This window comes from Eublepharis macularius, chromosome 6, assembly GCF_028583425.1.
Source record: "Eublepharis macularius isolate TG4126 chromosome 6, MPM_Emac_v1.0, whole genome shotgun sequence".
In the NCBI taxonomy this organism is placed as follows: Eukaryota; Metazoa; Chordata; class Lepidosauria; order Squamata; family Eublepharidae; genus Eublepharis; species Eublepharis macularius.
The window spans coordinates 31,042,501-31,065,033 of record NC_072795.1 but is presented as its reverse complement, the minus strand read 5'-3'; the positions used below and the strand labels follow the sequence as shown (position 1 = coordinate 31,065,033).

Below are 22,533 nucleotides of genomic sequence, written 5' to 3'. Positions count from 1 at the left end.
TTGAATTAAGTCTGCTTTCAGCACAGAGCAAAAGGAGTTGCACAAATATTGATGAAGTCATGACAGGGACAGCACAGGAGACAGACCACTAAAGAGGACAGATTTGATACCATTAGCTGGAAGCTCCCTGTATCAATGACCTGGGTCTTGCTTCCCAGCAATTAAGTTCATTAGGACCTTTGGCACCACACAGCATAAATACAGGACTTGAATTCTCTCAATAATGCATGATGTGGTATAGTAACTTTTGATTATTATTTTAAGGGTTTGGTGAGTCCAACTTTTTACGGTGGCTATTTTTTCCTCTAAAGTAAACTTGATAAGAGCAGCTGTGTACTTCAGATTTTATAATATATTATAAAACATGGATAAATCTTTTTAACATGTATTGCTGCTTGTTACTCTGTAGAGTATTTTATGGACCTTTGGAAGATACTTAAAAGACTGTATTAGAATTTGCATACACATATAACTATCACCTTTGTAACCTGCTCTGATGGCAAGTAGTGTCTGTGGTTGGTCATCTCACCACAGATGCTGCAGCAGCTTTCTGTCCTAGTCACGTAAAGCTGAGTCAGCATTGATAATCCTAGCTGTTATTTCCTGGTTTCAAAATAGAGTATTATGCTATGATGGTTTTTCTGATCTGTGTAGGAAAGGAGGAAATCTTTTCATGGAAAAGGCACAAGAGGGGCCTAGATGAGTGGTGGTGATAAGAAAATACTCTCTAAAAGTTATTTACATGGTTCAGTTAGCCTAAGATTGTGCCCAGTATAGACTTGATAATGACTTAAGATAGATTCTCTTATGTAGATAGATTCTCTTATGTATTCCTAAATGAGACTGAGCATCACTGTGATGCTGTTCCACATGTTATAGACTTACTTGGTGGCCTGAGGTAGATGCTTTCTCTCAGCTTCCTCACCCTTCACAGTGTGCTTAATAATTCTGGACTATTGTCCTTGCTACTATCTTAATTTTACTTATTAACTTTATTTTTCTTTAAGTAAGCCATCATCCTTTCAGTTAGTATGTGAAATATACATTTAATAACAAATTTAGTTAAACACAGTTTTGGAAAGGCTGCTTAGCCCGGTCGTGTAGATTTATACTTTAGAAGACCATCCTAACTAAATACAGAATCACATAGAGCATTATAAACTCAAAATAGATATTAACACAATTCATGATAATAACATTGATATAATTGTTTTTGTTCTCCAAATGGGAAGGAATTGGCATCTACATCCCACAGAGACAAAATACCATCTAAACCTTTTTTAGCCAAACAAGGACAAAAAAAGAGAGGGAGGGACACCACAATAGAAGAGCCTCCACCCAGAGGAAGATGGAAGATATTGTGGTCAACTTATAGAATAGACTATTAAAAGCCACAGAACAATGTGTCCTTAATTTCGGATTAGGTTTTGTCCCACTCCCTAAATATGATTCTTTTCAAACATGGTTAGACGTATTTAAAATGATATGCCAATGGAAAATTAGGAGCCTTTTCAGGGACTCATCTGATAGATCTGCACAGCAGTTTAAATGTAGGTCCACATTCACTCTGACTATAAATGATCTGAACATAGTAGTGTTTGAAAAATTTATTCTCAGATATTGAACGATTGGAACTATGGATGTGCATGGGTGAAAAAATTCAGGGAACCTCGAACCCCAAAATGGTAAGCCACTTCATGAGTCGGGTATGAAAATTGCTTCAGTATGCTCTGTAAAGATTTGGAGCATACCAAAGTAAGGGAGGGAAGCCGCCACAGGGGCTAATGGGGAGGTGGGAGGGCCCGGAGTTGCCTCCTCCACCACCATAGCGGCCCTGCTGTCCCAGGTAAGTGGGGGTGGGGGACTGGGGGGGCTGGGGTAGGGGTGGTTGAGCAAAGTTTAAAGGGCCCTGCTGCTTGCAAGTGGCAGGGGAAGCTGACAGGCAGTGGGGATCCCCCCCCGCCTGCCAGCCGAAGTTTAAATGGCTCTGCCACTTGCAAGCGGCAGGGAAAGGGCCCCTTTAAACTTCAGCTGGCAGGCAGGGGGGATCCTCACTGCCTGCCAACTGAACTCAGCCCCAGCCCAAAGATTCCCGAAGCAAACCGAATGCTTCGGGAAGCTTTGATTCAGGATTTACGAATCAGGGCCAGCATGTTGGCTCCTATTAATAAATCCCGAATCTTTACAGATCGGGTCCAATTCGGCTATTTTTCCCAAATCGGAAACCCGAAGCACACACCCCTAATTAGAACAATCATGACAATATAGGAATCATAATCTTACTGAAGAAGAGTGGAGGGCTTTGAATACTTTGGGTTAGGATAAGTCTATTGTTATCAAACAGGTGGACAAGGGTGTAGCATTAGTGGTCATGGACCAACTTATGTACCATGAGGAAATTTGTAGGCAACTGCAGAATGCTTCTTCTTATGAATTATTGATGTGTGACCCTTCTAACCATATTATGTGCTTGGTCAACATAGTTGTACATGAAGGCTTGGCCTTGGGTTACGTTGAAGATAAAATTTCTAATTTCCTTGTTAACAAGTTCCCCATGTGCTAATTTTTTATACTCTTCCAAAGATCCATAAAGGTATTTTTCCGTCCCCAGGACGTCCAATAGTATCTGGATGTGGATCTATATTGGAACCATTAGCTAAATTCAGTGATTTCTTTTCACAACCATTTGTTATTAAAATTGAGTCCTATATTAAAAACACTAAGGATTGGTTAGTCTTAAAGGTGCTACTGGACTCTTTTTGATAAGGATTTTGTGAACAAGATTGAGGAGCTGACAATTCTCAATAAGGCTGTACTGGTCACTTTAGATGTCACAGCCCTATACACTAGCATCCCTCATGATGAGGACAGATGTATTATTCAGAATGTTTTGGATTCTCGTGATAATCCACACACCCCTACTCATTTCCTTTTGAATTTGGTAGACTTACGTCTTGGAGAAGAATTTTTTTCAGTATGGGAATGATTTCTTTTTGCAAGTCAGAGGTGTGGCCATGGACAGTCCCATGGCACCAAGCCTAGCCAACCTATTTGTGGCTGATTGGGAAAGCAGAATAATTTTCAACATCAATAATAAGTTTAAAAAATACATTTATTTGTACAAACACTTTCTTGATGACATCTTTTTGATTTTCACAAACGCTCTTAAAGTACAGCCTTTTGTTGATTGGCTTAATATTCAGCATTCCACTATTAAATTCACAGGGACATCCCACAGGGATCATATCAGTTTCTTAGATATTACAGTATCTGTGGATGAAGACATCTGTTGTGATCCATTTTCAATGTTATACTTGGATGGGCATATCCTGTATCAGCTCTAACCACTAGATCTCAGATGTTCGTTTTTCTATAATCAGTCAATCAGCTCTCTTCATCAGAGCTGTGGTTCTCGAAAACTTATGCTACAATAAAGTTGTTTAGTCTTAAAGGGGCTACTTGACTTTTCTATTTTGCAACTACAGATTAACATGGCTAACTCCTCTGGATCTATGACTGAGGTTTAATACTATAGTTCCTAAAGGCTTAAACCGATCAGTAGATTTACAGCTTTCCTATAAGCATTACTCATATCGGGAGAAGGAATGCTGCAATGTTTCTTTAACAGAGCAAGCAAATTAAGAACACCTATGGAGGCTGGTGGGATTTAACATCTCTATGTAGAGTGATGTAACTAACTACAGCCAACTTCAGAAGGGATGAAGGCTTTTGCCGAGAGATTGAGTGGCACAATGTCATAAAGTTTGGTATGTATGTTTGTTTTTGATGTTGTAAAATACTCCTCTGTAAAATTAACGGTTTAATATTGTATGAATGTTGTTGAATAGTTTATGCTTTGTATATTTCAGAAGAACTTTCTGTATCAGTAAGCTGTTGCTTTTTTGAATGTACAAACTGGGAACTAGTTTGCAATATCGCATATTTACAATCAGTTAATAAACGTGTCTAGGGAAACAGTTTACTTACTGCTGTTTTTTACACTTTCATAGCGCAATCTCTTTAACTTTAACTGTGAATTAAAGAAACACATGTAACCAGTCACAACATGGTTTATAACCAGGAGCACATTGATTGTGTGTTATTGTGGATTGGATATAAGAATTTATATTTGATGTGAATTTTTGCCTGTAAATGATACTTATTTTGGATTGCATATGACCAGTTGCATTGATTGTGTGAACAAGTGATTACATATGTCTTTATGAGTCATTGATAGGATTGTTACTAGATACTTATATGATGACTACTTATCCTATGCATTGTTTGTAATTTTCCAACTACAAGGTTGTATTTGTGGTTAGTCTTCCATTTTGAATCTAGTCAGGCAAATCCTTCCAATATAGTCAGTTACTTTCTCAGAGCCCAGAGTTTTCTGGGGGGATCTGGGGGGACCTCTAAAGAGAGGTCAAAGGAGAATGTTGCTTACCTCCATCTCTCTCCAGCAAGAGCATCATTGGCAAATCTCTGCACAGACTCTCAGATGTCAAGGTTGAAGGTTTGGGTCTTCAAAGAGCTCCATTTCTCACCTCTTGAAGTCCATGGGGACACCTACCCACAACCTCCAAACTTGATGGCTGTGTATTAACCACTTGTTAGATTCTCCACCACCACCCCTCCCATCAAATGCAGCAGCTGCTTCTTGAGTTAAGAGAAAACAACTCTGCTGACTGTGGGAAACATCTGCATGGCCCTGTTCCAAAGAGAAGGCTGCTGGTGTCATCATGTGGTTCATTCAAACTTCCCTCAGCAGTCTTATATGAACTGCACAGATCTTTTCTGAGCCTGGCTGAGTTTTTGGACCCTGTGTCCTGTCCTGTGTTGAATCCCTTAGCAACTAGACAACTACCCTTGCACTTGGATTAAATATGTCAATATTTTATTATTAATATAACAGTTTATGAGTGTTTCATTGCTTTAATAGGTTTCATTGCTTTAATAGGTTTCAGCTTTCATGGAAATTCACTTTTTGGGTGATCATTGGAAGGTGATAAATGGCCTTGAGGGAAATATGGTGCAAAAAACCCATTTCTCCCTTGAGGGCAACAAGGCTGGTTGTGATCTCAGTGGTGGCAGACACTGGGTTGCATCCCGTCAAGACCTGATTGAGAGCGCCTGTGGGAAAATTAACAGAAGTTGGCAGTGCAGACCCTTCTCTACCTTTCGCTTCTCCAAGCAGCCAATATTTTAATGTTTTTGTGATGGCAGTTTTAATAAATGCTGCTAAACTCTTTGAAAGTGTGTGATTATTGGGAAAATATTTTTTTAAAAATAAAAATTGTTGAGAAGTAATGCCCACACTCTCATAGAAGCCATTTTTCCTATCTGTGAATGGACAGAAAATAGTTGGATGTTTCTCATTTGGAAGTGAAGCACTCTGTGCATGTTTAAAAGTACTCATTCCTTTATAAATATTTGATAAATGGGAACCTGGCAACTCAAATATTCAACAGCCACCAGTGACAGAATACATTTTTTCCCAGATATATGCTTATATTTTGCTAACTGAGCTATAATGATGCACATGCATATATTTAGTTTTTTAGATGTGGATACCAAAACGTTAGAAAAGTTAGTCAGGAGACTATGATTATGTTTAACTTTAAATTTTAAAAAATTAAACATAAATAATGGCAGAGAAAGGTTTAGCAACTATTTTGAACTTTTTGTTCTTCTGTTACAGGGATGCTGGAAACATCAAAACTGGATTAGAACATCTGGTAAGTTCTAATTTTCTCTTGAATATTTGCATCATCTTTGATATCTGCATTCCAGTGAACACTTTTGAATGAGCTTTGAATACCTTGAATTGAGAAAGTCAACTATTTCCCAGAGGGTCAGTTTACTGTTATTATGGGAAGGCACTTACATTTTCATTTATCTTGTGTTTCAAGGGATTTTAATTTTTTTAAATTACTTTTTTTGATGTAGAGATGAAATAAAATGGGCTATAATCCTTGGATTGATGATTGCCTTAATTATAAACAAAGTTATTTGGTGTGGGATTTTTGGCACATCCTGATGTGAAAACAGCAAACTTGTTTTTTAAAACTCAGTTCAAATATTGCATGCATAAACATAGTATTTCAGTAATTTAAAGTTCTCTGAAAGAAGTAAACAGCTTTGTTTCAACTGTTATGCTATGAATTATATACTCATTTAAATTCTGTTCTGTTCTAAGATACAAAATGATATTTTAAATGCAGAATAATGGTCTAAAATAAGAATATTTGAGTTTTACATGAAAGTAAGGTGTACTTAACATTAAATGCAGCACTATCACAAGTCTGATATAAACAAAATGTAATTTGTCAGTAGTGAGAACGTTAGGCAGTTACCTATAACAGTGCTTTATTGTTTTTTTAAAAGATGCCAGTACTCATTTAGAGTACCTAGAGTAAACAAAATAGAGTAAAAAAAATATTTTGTTGAACCTAGAGTTATACATTATTACCATACAACAGTCTCATCCTCAGGACCACATAGTCCAACGAAGGAACTGTGGAGCTTGAGCACAATACTATGGGAAAGGCGAATTAATCTGATTGGAATTAAAAATTCTTTGTGGCAGCATTACACACACACACAGAAAGAAATAACAAGAAAGTTAAAGATGCACCAAAACTAACCACATGATTAAAAGAGAGTAATCATGATATTGTAACAGAGGTTTCATTCCTGTTTTCCACTGCTGCTCCTTGCCTCCCCCCCCATCCCATGCATAACAATATGCTTCTGAGGGTAGCGCACAAGTGAAAAAGGGTGTTTGAAGCAAACCCTTTAGTTTAAATCAGTCTCTTTCTCTGTGTGTGTCTGAGAGAGAGAATCTTTATGACCCATATCCATTCTTGGAAGTGTAAAATATCATATGCGACCTAGTTATAATGAAGTATTTTGCTGAAAAATATTCAATTAAATACTGATGATGATCATTGTCTTTACACATACGCACGCACATACACAGCATGCTTTGAAATTAAATTCAAGTGGAGGCTGAGCAAATAGGAGCCTGGGTTGATAGTAAAGCAGGCATGTAACTGCTTAAGCTTGTCTGTTGAGGTGATGTGCTTGACATCATCTGTATGAGCTGTTTTATTTTGCTTCAGAGCAGAAATCGATATTGTCATGCTTTGATGATATGGCAGTACACAGTTGAGTGTAAATCCAGCTTGCCTATTGTCTTCTCTTCTCTTACCAGCATATGGCTACATACTTTTACTCGTGCTTTAAGTTAGCATAGGAAGTTGAATGTCTGAAGGTGTGTGAAGAGGATGCAGTTCTAGGGCTTTAAACTTTGTACCACAAGCTGCAGCATAGCACTTACAGGTGCCAAAGTGCCTGCCCAGCTCAGGCAAGTTGCTAGTGATTTTCATGACTTGGATCCAGTAGTACTTTAAGACCAACTAGATTATCATGTAACACTTGGAGAACAGGACTACAGTTCATAGACACTTGTACAGGCTTCTAATCGTTGAAAATTGGGAAAGAAATCCTTTTTGTATCATGTAGTTCATATATGGCAATGGTATGAGACTAACACATTTTTTTCCTCACTCTGGGTTACTGAATTAAATATTCTTGTTTATTCTGGAGCTATTCCTGGAATGTAGAAAAAGCCATCAGTCTACTAGTTCATTGTAAATAAGTTTAATTATTTTTGTATTGTCGAAGGCTTTCACGGCCGGAGAACAATGGTTGTTGTGGGTTTTCCGGGCTGTATTGCCGTGGTCTTGGCATTGTAGTTCCTGACGTTTCGCCAGCAGCTGTGGCTGGCATCTTCAGAGGTGTAGCACCAAAAGACAGAGATCTCTCAGTGTCACAGTGTGGAAAAGATGTAGGTCATTTGTATCTACTCAGGAGGGGTGGGGTTGAGCTGAGTCATCCTGTAAGAGTTTCCCAGGGTGTGGAATGCTAATGGCGGGAGGCTTCACTGTATCCTGAGGAGGTTCTTTTGCATATGGATTGGTACTTGATGTGCTAATCTTCTCTGCAGGGCTATTGTCGGGGATAGAATGTTTCGTTAGCCTGGTGTTTTTCAGAACTGGAAACCATGCTCTGTTCATTCTTAAGGTTTCTTCTTTCCTGACACTATTGCACTTATTAATCAGATTTTCCCAGAGGATGTAACAGCCTTATTCCACCATTGTCTGACAACCAGTTACTTCCAATGGGACAACGAATTCTATGAACAGATGGATGGGGTGGCCATGGGGAGCCCTCTCAGCCCAGTTATAGCAAACTTCTACATGGAACATTTTGAAAAAACAGCTCTAGAATCAGCACCCCACAAACCTAGTGTATGGTTCCGGTTTGTGGATGATACATTTATCATTTGGAGCCATGGGGAGGAAGAATTGATGGGGTTTTTGAATCATCTCAACAACATCCACCTGAACATACAATTCACAATGGAGAAAGAAATCGAGGGAAAACTCCCATTCCTGGATACCTTGGTCATCCGCAAAGCAAACTTTCAGTTAGGTCACAAGGTCTACAGGAAACCAACTCACACTGATCGGTACTTACACAAAAACTCCAATCACCACCCCCGACAGAAAAGAGGCATAATGAAAACATTAGTGGATCGTGCAAGACGGATATGTGAGCTGCACTTTCTCAATGAGGAAATTAATCATCTAAACCACGCACTTCAGGCAAATGGCTACTCCAGAAATGAAATCCGAAGAGCAATCAAACCCAGGATGAATCAAACAACCAAGGAAAAACAGTCTCCTACAGGAAAAGTGTTTTTGCCATATATCAAAGGAATTACTGATCAGATGGGAAAGCTTATGAAAAAGCATAACCTTCAAGCAGTATTCAGACCCACCCGAAATATACAACAGATGCTACGATCAGCAAAAGACAGTAGAGACCCCCTCACCTCTGCAGGAGTATACCGTATACCCTGCAGCTGTGGACAAGTTTACATCGGGACCACAAAGCGTAGCATCCAGACAAGAATAAAAGAACATGAAAGACACTGCAGACTTGGACAACCTGAAAAATCAGCAGTGGCTGAATATAGCCTAACTCAAACAGGGCACAGCATCTTATTCCAGGACACCAAAATACTGGACAACACTCCCAACTACTTTGTCAGACTGCACAGGGAAGCCATTGAAATTCACAAGCATAAGCAAAACTTCAACAGGAAAGAAGAAACCTTAAGAATGAACAGAGCATGATTTCCAGTTCTGAAAAACACCAGGCTAACAAAACATTCTATCCCCGACAATAGCTCTGCAGAGAAGATTAGCACATCAAGTACCAATCCATATGCAAAAGAAGCTCCTCAGGATACAGTGAAGCCTTCCGCCATTAGCATTCCACACCCTGGGAAACTCTTACAGGATGACTCAGCTCAACGCCACCCCTCCTGAGTAGATACAAATGACCTACATCTTTTCCACACTGTGACACTGAGAGATCTCTGTCTTTTGGTGCTACACCTCTGAAGATGCCAGCCACAGCTGCTGGCGAAACGTCAGGAACTACAATGCCAAGACCACGGCAATACAGCCCGGAAAACCCACAACAACCATTTAATTATTTTTCCTTTGATTAAAAAACAACAACAGAAAATGCCATTTTGATACATGACCACCAAGGCCCCACCAGCCTGTGACCATGCTTAACTACAGCTGAGAACAAGGTCTGCCAGGTCCCTGGCCTCCTACATGGCCTGCGCCAAGGAAACAGACTATGTGCTGCTTCCTGATCTAACCTCGGGATTAGAAAACTTCTAAGCCCCTGCTCTGGCAACTGGTGCTCTGGCCACCTCTCTTGATTGATAGCGTAATTTCAGAGCAGGGCCATATCTCTTTAAAGCCAGCTCAGGCTAGGTGGCCACCACCCTCAGAAAGACATCTGGAAAGAGTTGGGGGAGAATTCTTGGAAGCCAGAAGGAAGCCGAGAGTCAGAGGGAAATGGATTTGGGTCAGGAACCAGTCAAGGAGCTCTCACTGCCAGAGCAAGGTTTGATTCCCAGATGAAAGCAATGAAGTTGACTGTCTTTGTAAACAGTTAAATAAACTAAATTTTGAGTTTGAACATCACACCTGCAGAGTCTCAGTCTGTGCTTATATGGAGGATCGTAGATCAGATGTCTCCCTGCCTCTTGCATGGAAGTTTATTTTAGGAAGATGTTTTGCATACGGGTCTTGCTGAAGAGCAGGTTTTCTCTCATGAACAGTGCAAAGAAACAGTTTTAAGTCAGGTGTCAGGAGGATTTCAGGCTATATAAAAAGTTGCTTAGACAAATGTTTGGGAACGTTGGATTTTAATCAAGTACTTAGAATGAGAAGGCAGAACTTCAGTTTCTCCAGTGAATTTGAGTGACAGAGTAAAGTATCATTTAACTCCAGCAGAGGTTCTTGCTTAGTTCTGTGAGCTTGTAATCTTCTATATATATAAAGACAAGTGTCCTGCCGGTCTCATCAACGCCCAGCCCAAATCCTGGGACTAGAAACGTGAAATTTGGGGAGAACGTTCCTTTTGTGATGTAGAGGCTCAGTAAGAAGGGATTTTAAGAAATTCGCCCCCTCCAGGGGTAAACAGGGGTAAAATGTGTTTTCCCATAGGGATACAGCTTCCCTGTGTTGCTGGCAAGCTGCTCCTTCCCCCCTGCCAACTGCCAACTTGGCCACTCTTCCCTGAGGTCATTTGCATATGCGGCCTGATTGGTCAACATCCCAACATACTAAATAGTATGCAGTTGCTGTTAGGAGTCATTGAATGTGTCCTGAGGTAAAAATACACCTTCCAGTCTTCCTCCCCAGGGTTGCCAGTCTCCCTGTGGGGCCTGGCTTTCCTGTGTGGCTGGCAGGCTCCTGCCTGCTTGCACCCACCCCCTCCCTGATTGGTCAGCTGTGGAACTCTGTGTTCTAGGATAAAAATCAAGTAAAGGAAACTGCAGACAGTTGAAGAAAGACTGTACAAGACTCCTGAATACGGATTTTATATAAAATTCAGTATGGCAACTGAGTTTTCAAATGTTCCTGGGGACATGGTGCACGACCTTTCTAGGGGCCATTTCAGTGCAAACCTCTCACATGAACCTGCCGAAGTGCCCACCACACCACCACCCCCTCAGTCCAACTCCACCTCACACCTCTCACAGCCATCACCTCTTACTGCCCCCAAGAAGCCTTCTGGCAGATATTGTGCAAGATACACCGACGCTAAAGGAGGAAGCAACTTAGAGATGTGGCAAAGAAATATGCACATCCTACTCCTGCAGTGCACCGAGCAGCAGTGGCCAAGTACCAGCAAGATCACCTCGAGGTGCGCAGAGCGGCAGAGTCTCTCTATGAGCAAAGCAATCCTGAAAGACGAGTAGGGAGGTGCTCACTTCCATGGAAAGTCAAGGCTCACTCATACCATCACAAAACCTCTTTCAGTTCAAGAGACTGCAGTTCCCCCTCAAGGTTTGCTTTGCTATGACAATCAACAAGTCCCAGGGCAGATACTGAAGGTGGCAGGAATTGGCTTGAGGGAGGACTACTTCCTACATGGGCAGTTCTACGTGGCCTGCTGCAGAGTGAGCTCATTCAGCAGCCAGGTGATCCTACCACCTGAGGGGAAAACCACCTATGAGGTCCTTCAGTAGAAAAAAAAGGTTGTACGTATTTTTCACTTTATTTATTGGACTACAATTTTCTCCTTTTAAAATCTCTTCAGTAAATGTTACATTTTGAAAATTACTTCATCATTTTTCAGCATCAACACGCTTCGCTTTATTCAAACACTTTTGTGAAGCTCGGGTTCTATGTTATTATACTACAAAACCAACCCCCCCCCCCAACCCACAAACCAAAAAAATGTTACATATCCATAAGTATTGTAACTGGATTTAAAGTAGTTAAATACCGTAGCAAAGCACAGGTATCAAGCTAGTACTCAATAAATTGAAGAAGGTATGGAATGCAAATTATGTGAGTAATTATACTCTGCTCTTCCCTTTTGTTACCTGTAGTTTTTTCTAACTGGAAAAATTGATATTGTCTTCTCTGACATTTTAGAACAATGACCTGCTTGTCCTTGTGGTCAAGAAAAGAAGTCTGACCATTAAGTGTTGAATTGCAGACTGTCATTAATAGCTTGTTAGCCCATGAGTGGTTTGTGTATAGTTACTGGCTTTCAGCAATGTAGACATTCCCTTGTTGTAACATGTTAATCAATAACCACCAACAGGGGCTGCTAAAAGCACTTTTTAAAGCTGGCTGGCATGTTCTATGTGCCTTTGCCAGAAATATTCATGATCTTTATTGAGGGAGGATCAGCTAGGAATGCCCAATTCATGTAATCATGGTCAAATAAGTTCATGTGCAGACTTCATAGAAGACAAAGTACATTGTGTATATAGGACAAATATTACATGAAATGTTATATAGTTTTATTTGCAGAAAGTTAATGTTGAATAATTTAGCGTTCAGTTTTAGTTTTAAAGAGAAAAGAATGGATGTATTTAAATGCCTGTCTTAAACTTGAATTTTATGTGATCCTTAGAAGTACCTTGTTTATCTTATAGTGCTATCCCGTTTAAACGCCTTTACATCAATGGTGCTCTCTAGCAGGTTCAGGCAAGTACCCCTTCAAAACAGGATATGTCCTTGCGAATTAGGAGTCCTTGACTAATTGTCCGACATTATTCTAGAATGCCCTCTCTTTGGTCTGTTACCAACCAATTTTTAACTGAATACCTTCAGTATAATAATTCTATTAAAGGAGGAATTTTAGTTTACCTTTTAGAAGATCGTAACCCTTGTGTTACTTTAAGTGTTGCTAAATTTCTAGCAGAAGTTTATAAAGTTAAATCCAAGCATATAGCCGCACCTGATTGCTGAATGTTTATTAATTTTATTATTAACTGTGACTAATTGCTTGTTTATGCTTCTGCTTCTGCCTATCCCTATCTCTGATTGTTCCTATCTCTGATTGTAGACTATTATTATTTCTAATGTCAATAAAGGTAATTAATTTGATTTGATTTATAGTGCTATCCTGTGCAGAGTTACTCCAGATTAATCCTATTGATTCACTGGGCTTAAACTCTACATAGGAATGCACTGTCAGTATTCTTTCTCTTGTTGAAAACAAGAGTGCATTCACATGTCACATATCTTCAGTATATCTAATTGTCAGCATAGCTAAATCTGTGGATATTTAAATCCAGAGACTGGGGCCATGAACAGACAGGACACATGTTTCTACAAACATTTGCACAAAAAGGTGAACCCCTGCCTCCAATAGAAGCAGCACCTGTAGATTTAAGAAATGAATGCCTTAAGTGGCATTCACTAGACAATCACAATAGTATCACCAGCCTTTCAGTCTTGGTTTCTGTCAGTTAAAGATGATAGGAGAGGGCAAGATGCTTTCAAGGGCTCTTTGGCCTTTGAGGGAGTACTTAATGGGGCCAGACCCACCAGTGACCACTGGGTGACTTGTTACCATGTGACTTCTGCGACTCACCTAGGCCCATCTAGTTGCTGCTGCTCAACAGCAACCACCCCAGAAAAAACTGGGTAGATTTTCAGCCTATGGTAGATAGGTCATTTGGCTGGTGAGTGAGGAGAAGAGCAGGAAAAGGGGAGAGACGGAGACTTTGGGGAAAGGCAGGAGAAAATAGTGGAGAAGGGGGAAATGAGATGCCCTCTTGCAAGTCCTTGCAGGTCCCCTGCTTGTAATACTATTATGGGAAAAATGCACAAACCTAGCTTGTTGCATGTGCCTCACACCTCACACCCCTTTTTTTGTGCTGAGAATTGCAGTTAAACACTAACTCCAGCAACTCATGACATATGAAAGCAGGTGTGTGGGTTAACTGGAGAATTCCAATTAAAAGGGGAAACTAACTCAGGATAACCCATACAATTGCATTTGTATGTCATGGGTAACTGGAGTTAGTAGTTTAACTACGATTCTTAGCACAGGAAGGGGAAGCAGCAAAGAGCACCCATAAGCCCAGCAGCAAACTGAGTTCATGCCCATTTCCCCTTAACTGTGGCTGTATGTGGCTGAATGCAGCCTAACTTAAGTCTGGGGGCTTTACTCCTTTACTTTAGATATGCTCTGAATGTTCTTTCTGAAGAGAAACATTTAGGTCAGGAATCAAATAATTGCTTATCTAGTGTCATGTGTCCAGTGAAGATCCCCCTCCCCCCTGAACAGTCAAAAATCCTAAAGCCTAAAGTAGGTCTTCAGATCCCATTCATGATTTTCACACTCTTGAACTGTCAAACTCCCAGATGTTTCTATCTAATAACAAAATTACATAGGACATTTATAGCTTTCCTTTCATTAGTAGTGTTGGTTTAATATTTTTCTTTTATTAATAGTATGCCAGATTAATCATATTGCAGGATTGTAATGTTTTGAGCTATAAAAAATGACAAACACCTTTGAACATTTTAAAAAACAGCATATGTTTTTGTTATATCTCTTGCATTCATATTCCCTGAGCCTAAACATGTTTATTTGAAAGGAAGGACCGCAAAGTTTGATGGGACTTACTTCCTGGTGAGTGTTCTTGTTACGACTGAAGCATCTGTTATTTTGCAGAAATGATAAAATCAGCTGCATCCAGTATGCTTAGAAAACATAATAAATAGATTTTTAATTTAGGTTTTTTCTTCTTATTTGCAAGAGCATTAGGGAAAATATTGCGATTCCCAAGAAGTGATTAACACACTGAGATTTAAGAACCATTTTTACAGTTTAAAGAGGGCCTCAGATCTTCTAATACTTTTGAAAGAAGCTCGAGCTTTGAGGCTCTAACAAGGTGGCTTCATAATTGGGCTCTTGCAACAGAGAATCACCCCAAAGTTTTATTTTACTTATAGTATGCAATTACATTTTTATCAGTGCAACAATGAAAAAATACATGAGCACTTTAAAAATTAGGGTTTTTTAGTAAACATAATTTGGAGTTATTACATAACTTGCATAACTTAAATAATGGAAAAGGCCTTTTGGTGAAATAAAAAGGCAATATTTGCATTTGTATATAGCAGGAGTAAAAATCATGCATTTCCAAAGGAAATTAAACGAGTGAAACTGATCAAGATCTAATGAATTTGGATTCTAAATAATACAATTGATGAAGAAAATGAGGCGCTAAATTTTTGAACCATCATCATCATCACCAATTTAAGAATTGCCCCTGTGTCTTATGATGGACATAACCAGAACCTTGTGATGTATTTATTTCCTCAAGAATCGCTTCCATTCATGGCTATCACTTCCACATACAGTTAATGCATTTTTATACCCCAAGCAGACTGCTTGCATGAATTATTGACATAGTCATTAGACTTTTGTTTGCTTATATCAATGTTAATGTGCACAGATTATTTTATTTAGGAGATCCTTTATAGATTTTGTTTGACACCATGTTGCTGCGTTATTCCAGTGAGTCCTCTCAGAGTTCACTGGAATAATAACTGTGTAGAGAATATCATACATTAACTTTTTTAAAAAGCTGTGTGTTATATAAAACAATCAAGCAGCATTAGTTTATTATCTTAACTGCTAATCTGCTCTATATTTGAGTTAAGTCAAAGTAGTGTTCTGTTGACTTTTAGAGTAATAAAGAAGCTTAAATCTTAATATTTAAGCTTATGTTAATTATTTTATTTATTTAAAATGTTTTAGCCCCTCCACGTTATTTATTTAGTGAATTTTTATCCTGAGGGTGGCAGTTGCAGTTCTCCCCTCCTTTTTATCTTCACAACAACATCCTGTCAGAAAAATGAAAATAGCAATAAATAACCAGTTTGTATTGATAGAAAATTGAATTCTGACATTCCCAAACTGCAGAGATCTCTGCAAAGTTGTTCAGGAGTAGAAGAGCTACAGGGTGAAACTGTAAACAGAAGTTCCTCTGGATCAGAATCTGAAGATGCACCACAAGGCAGCAGCTGAGGCAGGGGACGGCGCAGCTGGCTAATGATGACAGGCAACATCTAGTCGAACATTCCCAGCTATGTGGGAGTCAAAGGTGAACAGAAATTTCCAGCCATTTACCCTGCCAGGGGAGAAGATTCAATAATTGTCCCACCTAAGGTGCAAGGGTGATTAAAACAATTTGTAGCACTGGAGGTTGCCTCAAGGATTAGAGGGAGTGATCTAGGAGCAGAATGTCTCAGAAGCAGGCTTCTAGATCTATCTAACGATAATACAGGGGAACAGATACATCAGGCAAAAGGTTCCAAATTGTCTTCTAGAAGGACATTGCCAGCCAAGGCAACCCATAAGGGCATTCTTCAACAGAAGGGAAATTCAGCACATCCCTGCATAGAACAGAATAGAACGACTTAATGATTGGATCAGTGGACTCGGGTTTTAACTAACAGTGAGGATGGGAAAATCTCTGATGTAGAATTGCACCCACAAGATCTGCAGTGCAGGATTCTTTTCTCACAGGAAGAGTTTTCACCTTTCATTATTAGAGACATAAAAGTATTAGACCTTGCTTATAATGCAGAAGAAGCTCATAAGAAGCTTCTCAAGGTATGCCCAGGGGAGTATGGAAAGTATTTCCCAGATCCAATAAATGAGTTTGGTTTGCCTTTCCAGAGTTCTTTCAGGAAGAAATTAAAGAGGGAGTCAACATTCCTTCTGGTCTGTGAATTCCATTCTGGCCATTCTAAGAAAAAATATTCCTTCCCCAGTAGATCAGTTGACTGGATTCAAATCCTACTATTGAGTCGGTTTGGTTTCAGATATAGTTGTCCCCAGGGCTTTATTCTGGGAAAAGAGGTGGTGGAACTCTCTATTATCACATGTGAGTGCACAATGTGTGTGTGCGCACTCCCCGAAATGCATGATGTCATTCCCAGAAGTGATGTCACTCCCGGAAATGATGCTGCTTCTCGGGATCCAGCACAATGCTTTATGACAAGATAAATGTTAGTAAGCTTGGAAAATCACACTATTCTGAGAAAGGGTTTTTTTCCCTTTCTGTATCCTCTATATAAAGTGAAATCTTCTATTCCCCTTCCCAAACATTTCATTTCTTTGGAATGATATTATAAAATATGCAAGAAGGAGAGGACCGCTAAAAATCCAAAACCCATCTCACAAATCTAAATTCTAACAGATTCCCTTTGCCAGTGTAGAAAAAAAATTCTAAAACTCTTTCTCAAAATTCCACAGTCTGAAATTCCTAATCTATCTAATGAATATTGAATTTTCAGATTTTCAGGGAGGGTTTTGCTTTACTGGAGCAATTCAAAATTAGATACTCAACTTTAGCTGCATTAGGGTTATACTTAGTTTAAAATAGCATTTTTTGTTGCCTGCCAAGTCTACCTTACCAGTGACTAAGCTGTTGTGACATTGTGAAATGCTCATAAATATTCCAATGTCCCCCACAAACAATATTCATAAAAACTTCCTTAACACCCATATGTTCACTGCAATTTCAGTGATGTTAATCAGCTGAGGGTGGGGAGAACCATTTGAGTTACTGCTATTAAGACATAAGAACACCTATATGCTGATGAATATATTGATGAAAGGCTTCTGTGACTTGGACAAGCTATCCATTCCTAGCATAAAACTGGAATAACCATAACTGATATTTTAACTAACTCAGAAACAATCTGCTTTCAAAAGCTGTAGGAACCATAACAATGTCAACTTCAGTCAACAAAAGTATGAAAGCAACACACACACACAGCCTCACCCACCCCATGAAAAGAAAGCAGAATGAACGCAAAGCAGCACACACACACACACACACACACACAGCCCATGAAAAGAAAGCAGAATGAACTCAAAGCAGCACACACACACAGAAGCCCCTGAATGAAATGAAAGCAGAATGAACTCAAAACAGCACGCATACACACACACACACAGAGCCCCCTGAAAAGAAAGCAGAATGAACTCAAAGCAGTGCACATACACACAGCCCCACCCACCCAGTGAAAATAAAACAGAATGAACTCAAAGCAGCGCACACATACACAGAAACCTCTGAATGAAATGGAAAGCAGAATGAACTCAAAGCAGCTAAGCCTCTGCTGCAAAGCCGACCCCAGCAGCTATGCTTGCACTCTCTCTCTCTCTCTCTCTCTCTCTCTCTCTCTCTCTCTCTCTCTCTCTCTCTCTCTCTCTCTCTCTCTCTCACTCACTCACGAATGAAAAAAGCAGAATGAAGTAGCTAAAGCCTCCTGGATTGGGGCCAAAACAGCCCAGATCGGGCCCAAAATGGCCGGGATCAAGTCATTGCCGGCATGAACACAGTCCTGGCTGTTTCAGCCCTGATCCTGGCCGAAATGGGACCCAAATAGCCATTTTTGGCCATTTGGGGCCCCTTTTGGCCCAAATTGGGGCCAAAGGGGCCCGGATCCCAGCACTGATCCGGTCCCAGCCTTTTAGGCCCTGATTTGGGCTCTAATGGGCCCAAAATGGCCATTTGGGCCCAGATCATGGCCGAAACAGCCTGGACCAGATCAGTGGTGGGCAGGGGAGGGTCCCCCCCGGCACTGACCAGATCCCGGCAGTTCTGGCCCCAATTCCAGCAGAAAATGGCCCAAATGGCTGTAAGTTGCCATTTTGGGCTTTTGGGGCCAGGATTGCGACTGAAAAGACTGGATCTGGTCGGAGCTGAGTGGGGGAACCCTCCACTGCCCCTGTCCAGGCTGTTTTGGCCCAGATCCGAGCTCTAATGGGCCCAAAATGGCCATTTTTGGCCCTTTTGGGCCCAGATCTGGGCCAAAACAGCCTGGACAGGGGCAGTGCTGGGCAGTGGAGGGTTCCCCCACTCAGCTCCGACCAGATCCGGTCTTTTCAGCCGCAATCCTGGCCCCAAAAGTCCAAAATGGCCACTTACAGCCATTTGGGCCATTTTCTGCTGGAATTGGAGCCAGAACTGATGGGATCTGGTCAGTGCCGGGGGGGGGAGCCGCCACCACTGATCTGGTCCAGGCTGTTTCGGCCATGATCTGGGCCCAAACGGGGCCCGAAATGGCCATTTTTGGCCGTTTGGGGCCCTTTTTGGCTGGGATCAGGACCAAAACTGCCAGGATTGGGTTGGTGCCTGGTGGGGGACCTCTCTTCTGCCCGGCACCAACCCAATCCAGGCCGTTTGGGGCCTGATCCAGGCCAAAACAGGCCCCAAATGGCCATGGATTGGCCTGGATTGGGAGCAAAACGGCCCTGATCAGGCCACTGCTTGGTGGGGGAACACTCCCCTGTCTGGCAGCAGCCGAATCCTGGCCATTTTGGCCTGATCAAGGGGTGTGGCATATGCTAATGAGTTATGCGAATGAGTTCCTGCAGTTCTTTTTCTATGAAATGACCCCTGAGGAGATAGATGGGAAAGGTAGTTGCATTTTATGACACACATTCTAGTTTAGAGCATTGTCATTATCGGTTGTAGCTTGTGGCTCAATTGTTGGTTGATATATGTGATATCCAGATCCTATCTAGAACCTTCTCTGTTCTTTCTGGGAAGACTTTTGAAGACAAGAATACAGTTGTGTCTTTCTTGACCAAAACTGACAAGGCACCCAAAAAGCTATGAATTGCAATTCTTTCAGTGCCAAAGTACTGTGGTTCTGGGGCAATTATTGTAGATCAATCTGACCTAGAACCAAATATCCAGTCCACTCCTTTTGGTCAATCCTCTAGGATAGGCCAGGGAGACAAACAGAAGCAGCAGTGCAACTGATATCAGGGAGTGTCATGAGTGGGAGGATGGTGACTGCACCTTTTTCAGTTGACCTGGTAAAATAATCTAGTGACTACTCATTTCAAAATATAGTAAACAGAGAGGTTATATAGCAGAATTTTACAGTATCCCACGCAGCTGGCTTTTACTTTCCCCCAGAACTGCATGTCCAGACAAAAAGAAGTGTACTTTAGATGTTCTAAATCATCTCCTCAACATGATAGTGAAAGAATGAGTGCCAGTACTGAAAAGATTTTCAGGTGTGCAGTCAAGTCTTTTTTAACAGTCCTCCCCAAAGAATGGATGTTGTTTTCAAAACATTCTTGATTACAGAAGATTCAAGATGGAGACTCAAAAAACAATAACAGAAGTACTTCAGCTGCGGAATGTATGGTATGTGTTAATCTGGTGGAAGCTTCTTCCTTATAGACTATTCCTCTAGTTTGTCTATGAAGATCAACACTTCCAACTTGAAGTATCCCCTTGCATTATTATCAATATGATGTTATTTCTAGGTCACTATCCAAATGCAAGACAGTTCATGACATAAGTCAGTCTAGAATGTCTAACAATACTGATTTCTGATCAACACCTAAAACACTTGGCTCAGTCAGTTTTACATCTGGGTGGAGTCATAGTCTCCACCCAGATCAAGGGACAGTATGATAACACATGACACTGATAAAAGCTGCTGAACAGTTAAGGTCTAAGCTGCTGAAAAGTTAAACATTAAGTCCAAGGTGTGACCTCTTTCATATGTTGGGCCTGTCACAATTGAAGCTATAAAAAAGCTATAAAATCCTGGGCCAGCCCTGGTGAGGAGCACTCAGCATGTTGAAGTCTCCCAGAAAAATCAGCCTAGATGTCTCCAGCATCACATCTGAGAGAACCTCTGTCTATCCAGAGGGTGTCCACTTGAGATCTAGTTGGCTGGTAAATAAGAAGAATGCCTACTCTTTCCATATTCCCCAGTGTAAGGAGCATACAGTCTCCAGCTATGGTTTGTACTGGGGTCTGCAAAAATGGAAGGGCTTATGAAGAATAATAACCAGCCCTCTCCCTTTGCCACCAGAGCAGGGCTAGTGAAGGACTGCATAGCCAGGTGGAGTTAATTGGAGCAGACAGACTGTGTCATTTTTTCCAGTTGCGTCTCTGTTGTAGAAGCTGGGTCAATTTTCTCCTGCTTGGATAGATGTGCAGTTTTGTACTTTACCGATTCGGTATTGCTCAATATTAGTGAAGATGTGACAGGAATAGGAGCCCTTTCATCATCATCTTTCTGGATGCTACAGAGATTAAATAAGCAGTGAACATTCTTGCCAAATTCTTGCCTTCTTTGAACATACCAACCCCCATATCTGCCAGTTCCCAGCTGTACTGAAATATATTACAGTCAACACCCATCTTGTGGCAGGTACTGATTGCCCTCAGAACCACTGAGAAATTCCCCCCACACGTACGCCCACTTGGCATACTACCAGCACAGAAAAGCTGTAAAGCAGTCCAGGGCGACTGTCTTGATGTGCTTTCTGGCTTTGTCCAGGAAGGGATGTTCTAGATGTATGTGTATCCTGGGATTGCGGGTGACTGGTGTCTGTCTGTCTCCCTCTTCCATATTGGCAGACAATTCTACTCATTGTGTGACACAGCTGGGTGCCCTAGGCTAAGAACCATAAGTTAAGAGCTCTTGTGCTCTTACCCTTGGCTTATACCTCTAGCAAGGCATGCTGGGCTGTTTAACCAGTCTCTCAGCTAGTTTGGCTTTACCTAATGAACAGGGATTCCACAGTGAGAAGTGGAGCATCTGTCTGGCCTGCTTCCTCCATTCAGTGGCAAGGACCCTACAGCTGTCTTCCCATTGATCCCTCCTACCAGCGTGCTGGCATGTTATGGACCAATACATCTCTATTGCTTAAAGTGCCATGAGACTAGCTTTGTGATAAAAATTGTGATTTTTGTGACTAGCATGTTGTGGCTTTGTATATTTACAAGAAAGGAATGTTATATGTGCAGTGGTATGTTCAGTTTAATTAAGTTACATCTTACCCTACGTGTCAGTTGGGAGTGGTCTTGCCTAAAACCAGGTAATATGTTTATAATTATGACATAGAGTTTAAAGAGTTAGTAACTAATCCATATAAGTTTTGGATATATCCCCTCCCCCTATCTTTGCTTCCTTTGAAAGATTTGCAGTTAGTTTTTGTTGCTTTGATGTGTTAAGGCTCATTTGCAAATGCGTGCACATTACTTGAATTTTTATCACTTGGTTATGAAGCAATTGATGTTTACAACTGAATGTGTGATCTGACTGATCTGAATGTATGATTGATTTTGTAACTGATTTGGTGGCTCATTCACACATGGATGTCACGCATGCTATATTATCATGTGATGCCCATCCATATGTGACCGAGCACCCTAAGTAGGAAATATTCTGCCTGAAACAGTCCACTACTACATAGTCACTCAAGGGGAAGGTATCTTAAACTGTCTAGTAAGAGGAGAATTACTAAATGGTTTCTGCAGCAGCATCTTTCTACCCTAGTATAGCTAATGTTTTCTCCTTGGGTAACAGCCTCGAATCCACCATATTCTGCTCCCATTGAAATCCATACCAATTGCTTTTTATTTCAGTGAGGTTTCAATCTGACATTAAATTGTGATTTGTCAAATATATTTGGCTAGTATGGTACTGGAATTTATTTTGTTTAATTTTTGTTGCTAGATTGAAAAATTATTGGCTGTAGTGCTAATGAACATATTCAGTTAAACTGACGTACAAAGGACATGGTTGGTGGACAGTTAAGAGTGTACAGTTCTTCTGTGCTCTT

At 40.7% G+C, this 22,533-nt stretch overlaps 1 protein-coding gene across 1 annotated transcript in view; it reads left to right on the top strand.

Moving 5' to 3' along the window:
* RSRC1 (arginine and serine rich coiled-coil 1) overlaps positions 1-22,533 on the top strand; it is a 304,072-nt gene that overhangs the window by 131,831 nt on the left and 149,708 nt on the right. Inside the window, exon 5 of the mRNA XM_054983579.1 lies at positions 5,702-5,738. Coding sequence (XP_054839554.1) covers positions 5,702-5,738 — 37 coding nt within the window. The remainder of the gene's footprint in view (positions 1-5,701; positions 5,739-22,533) is intronic.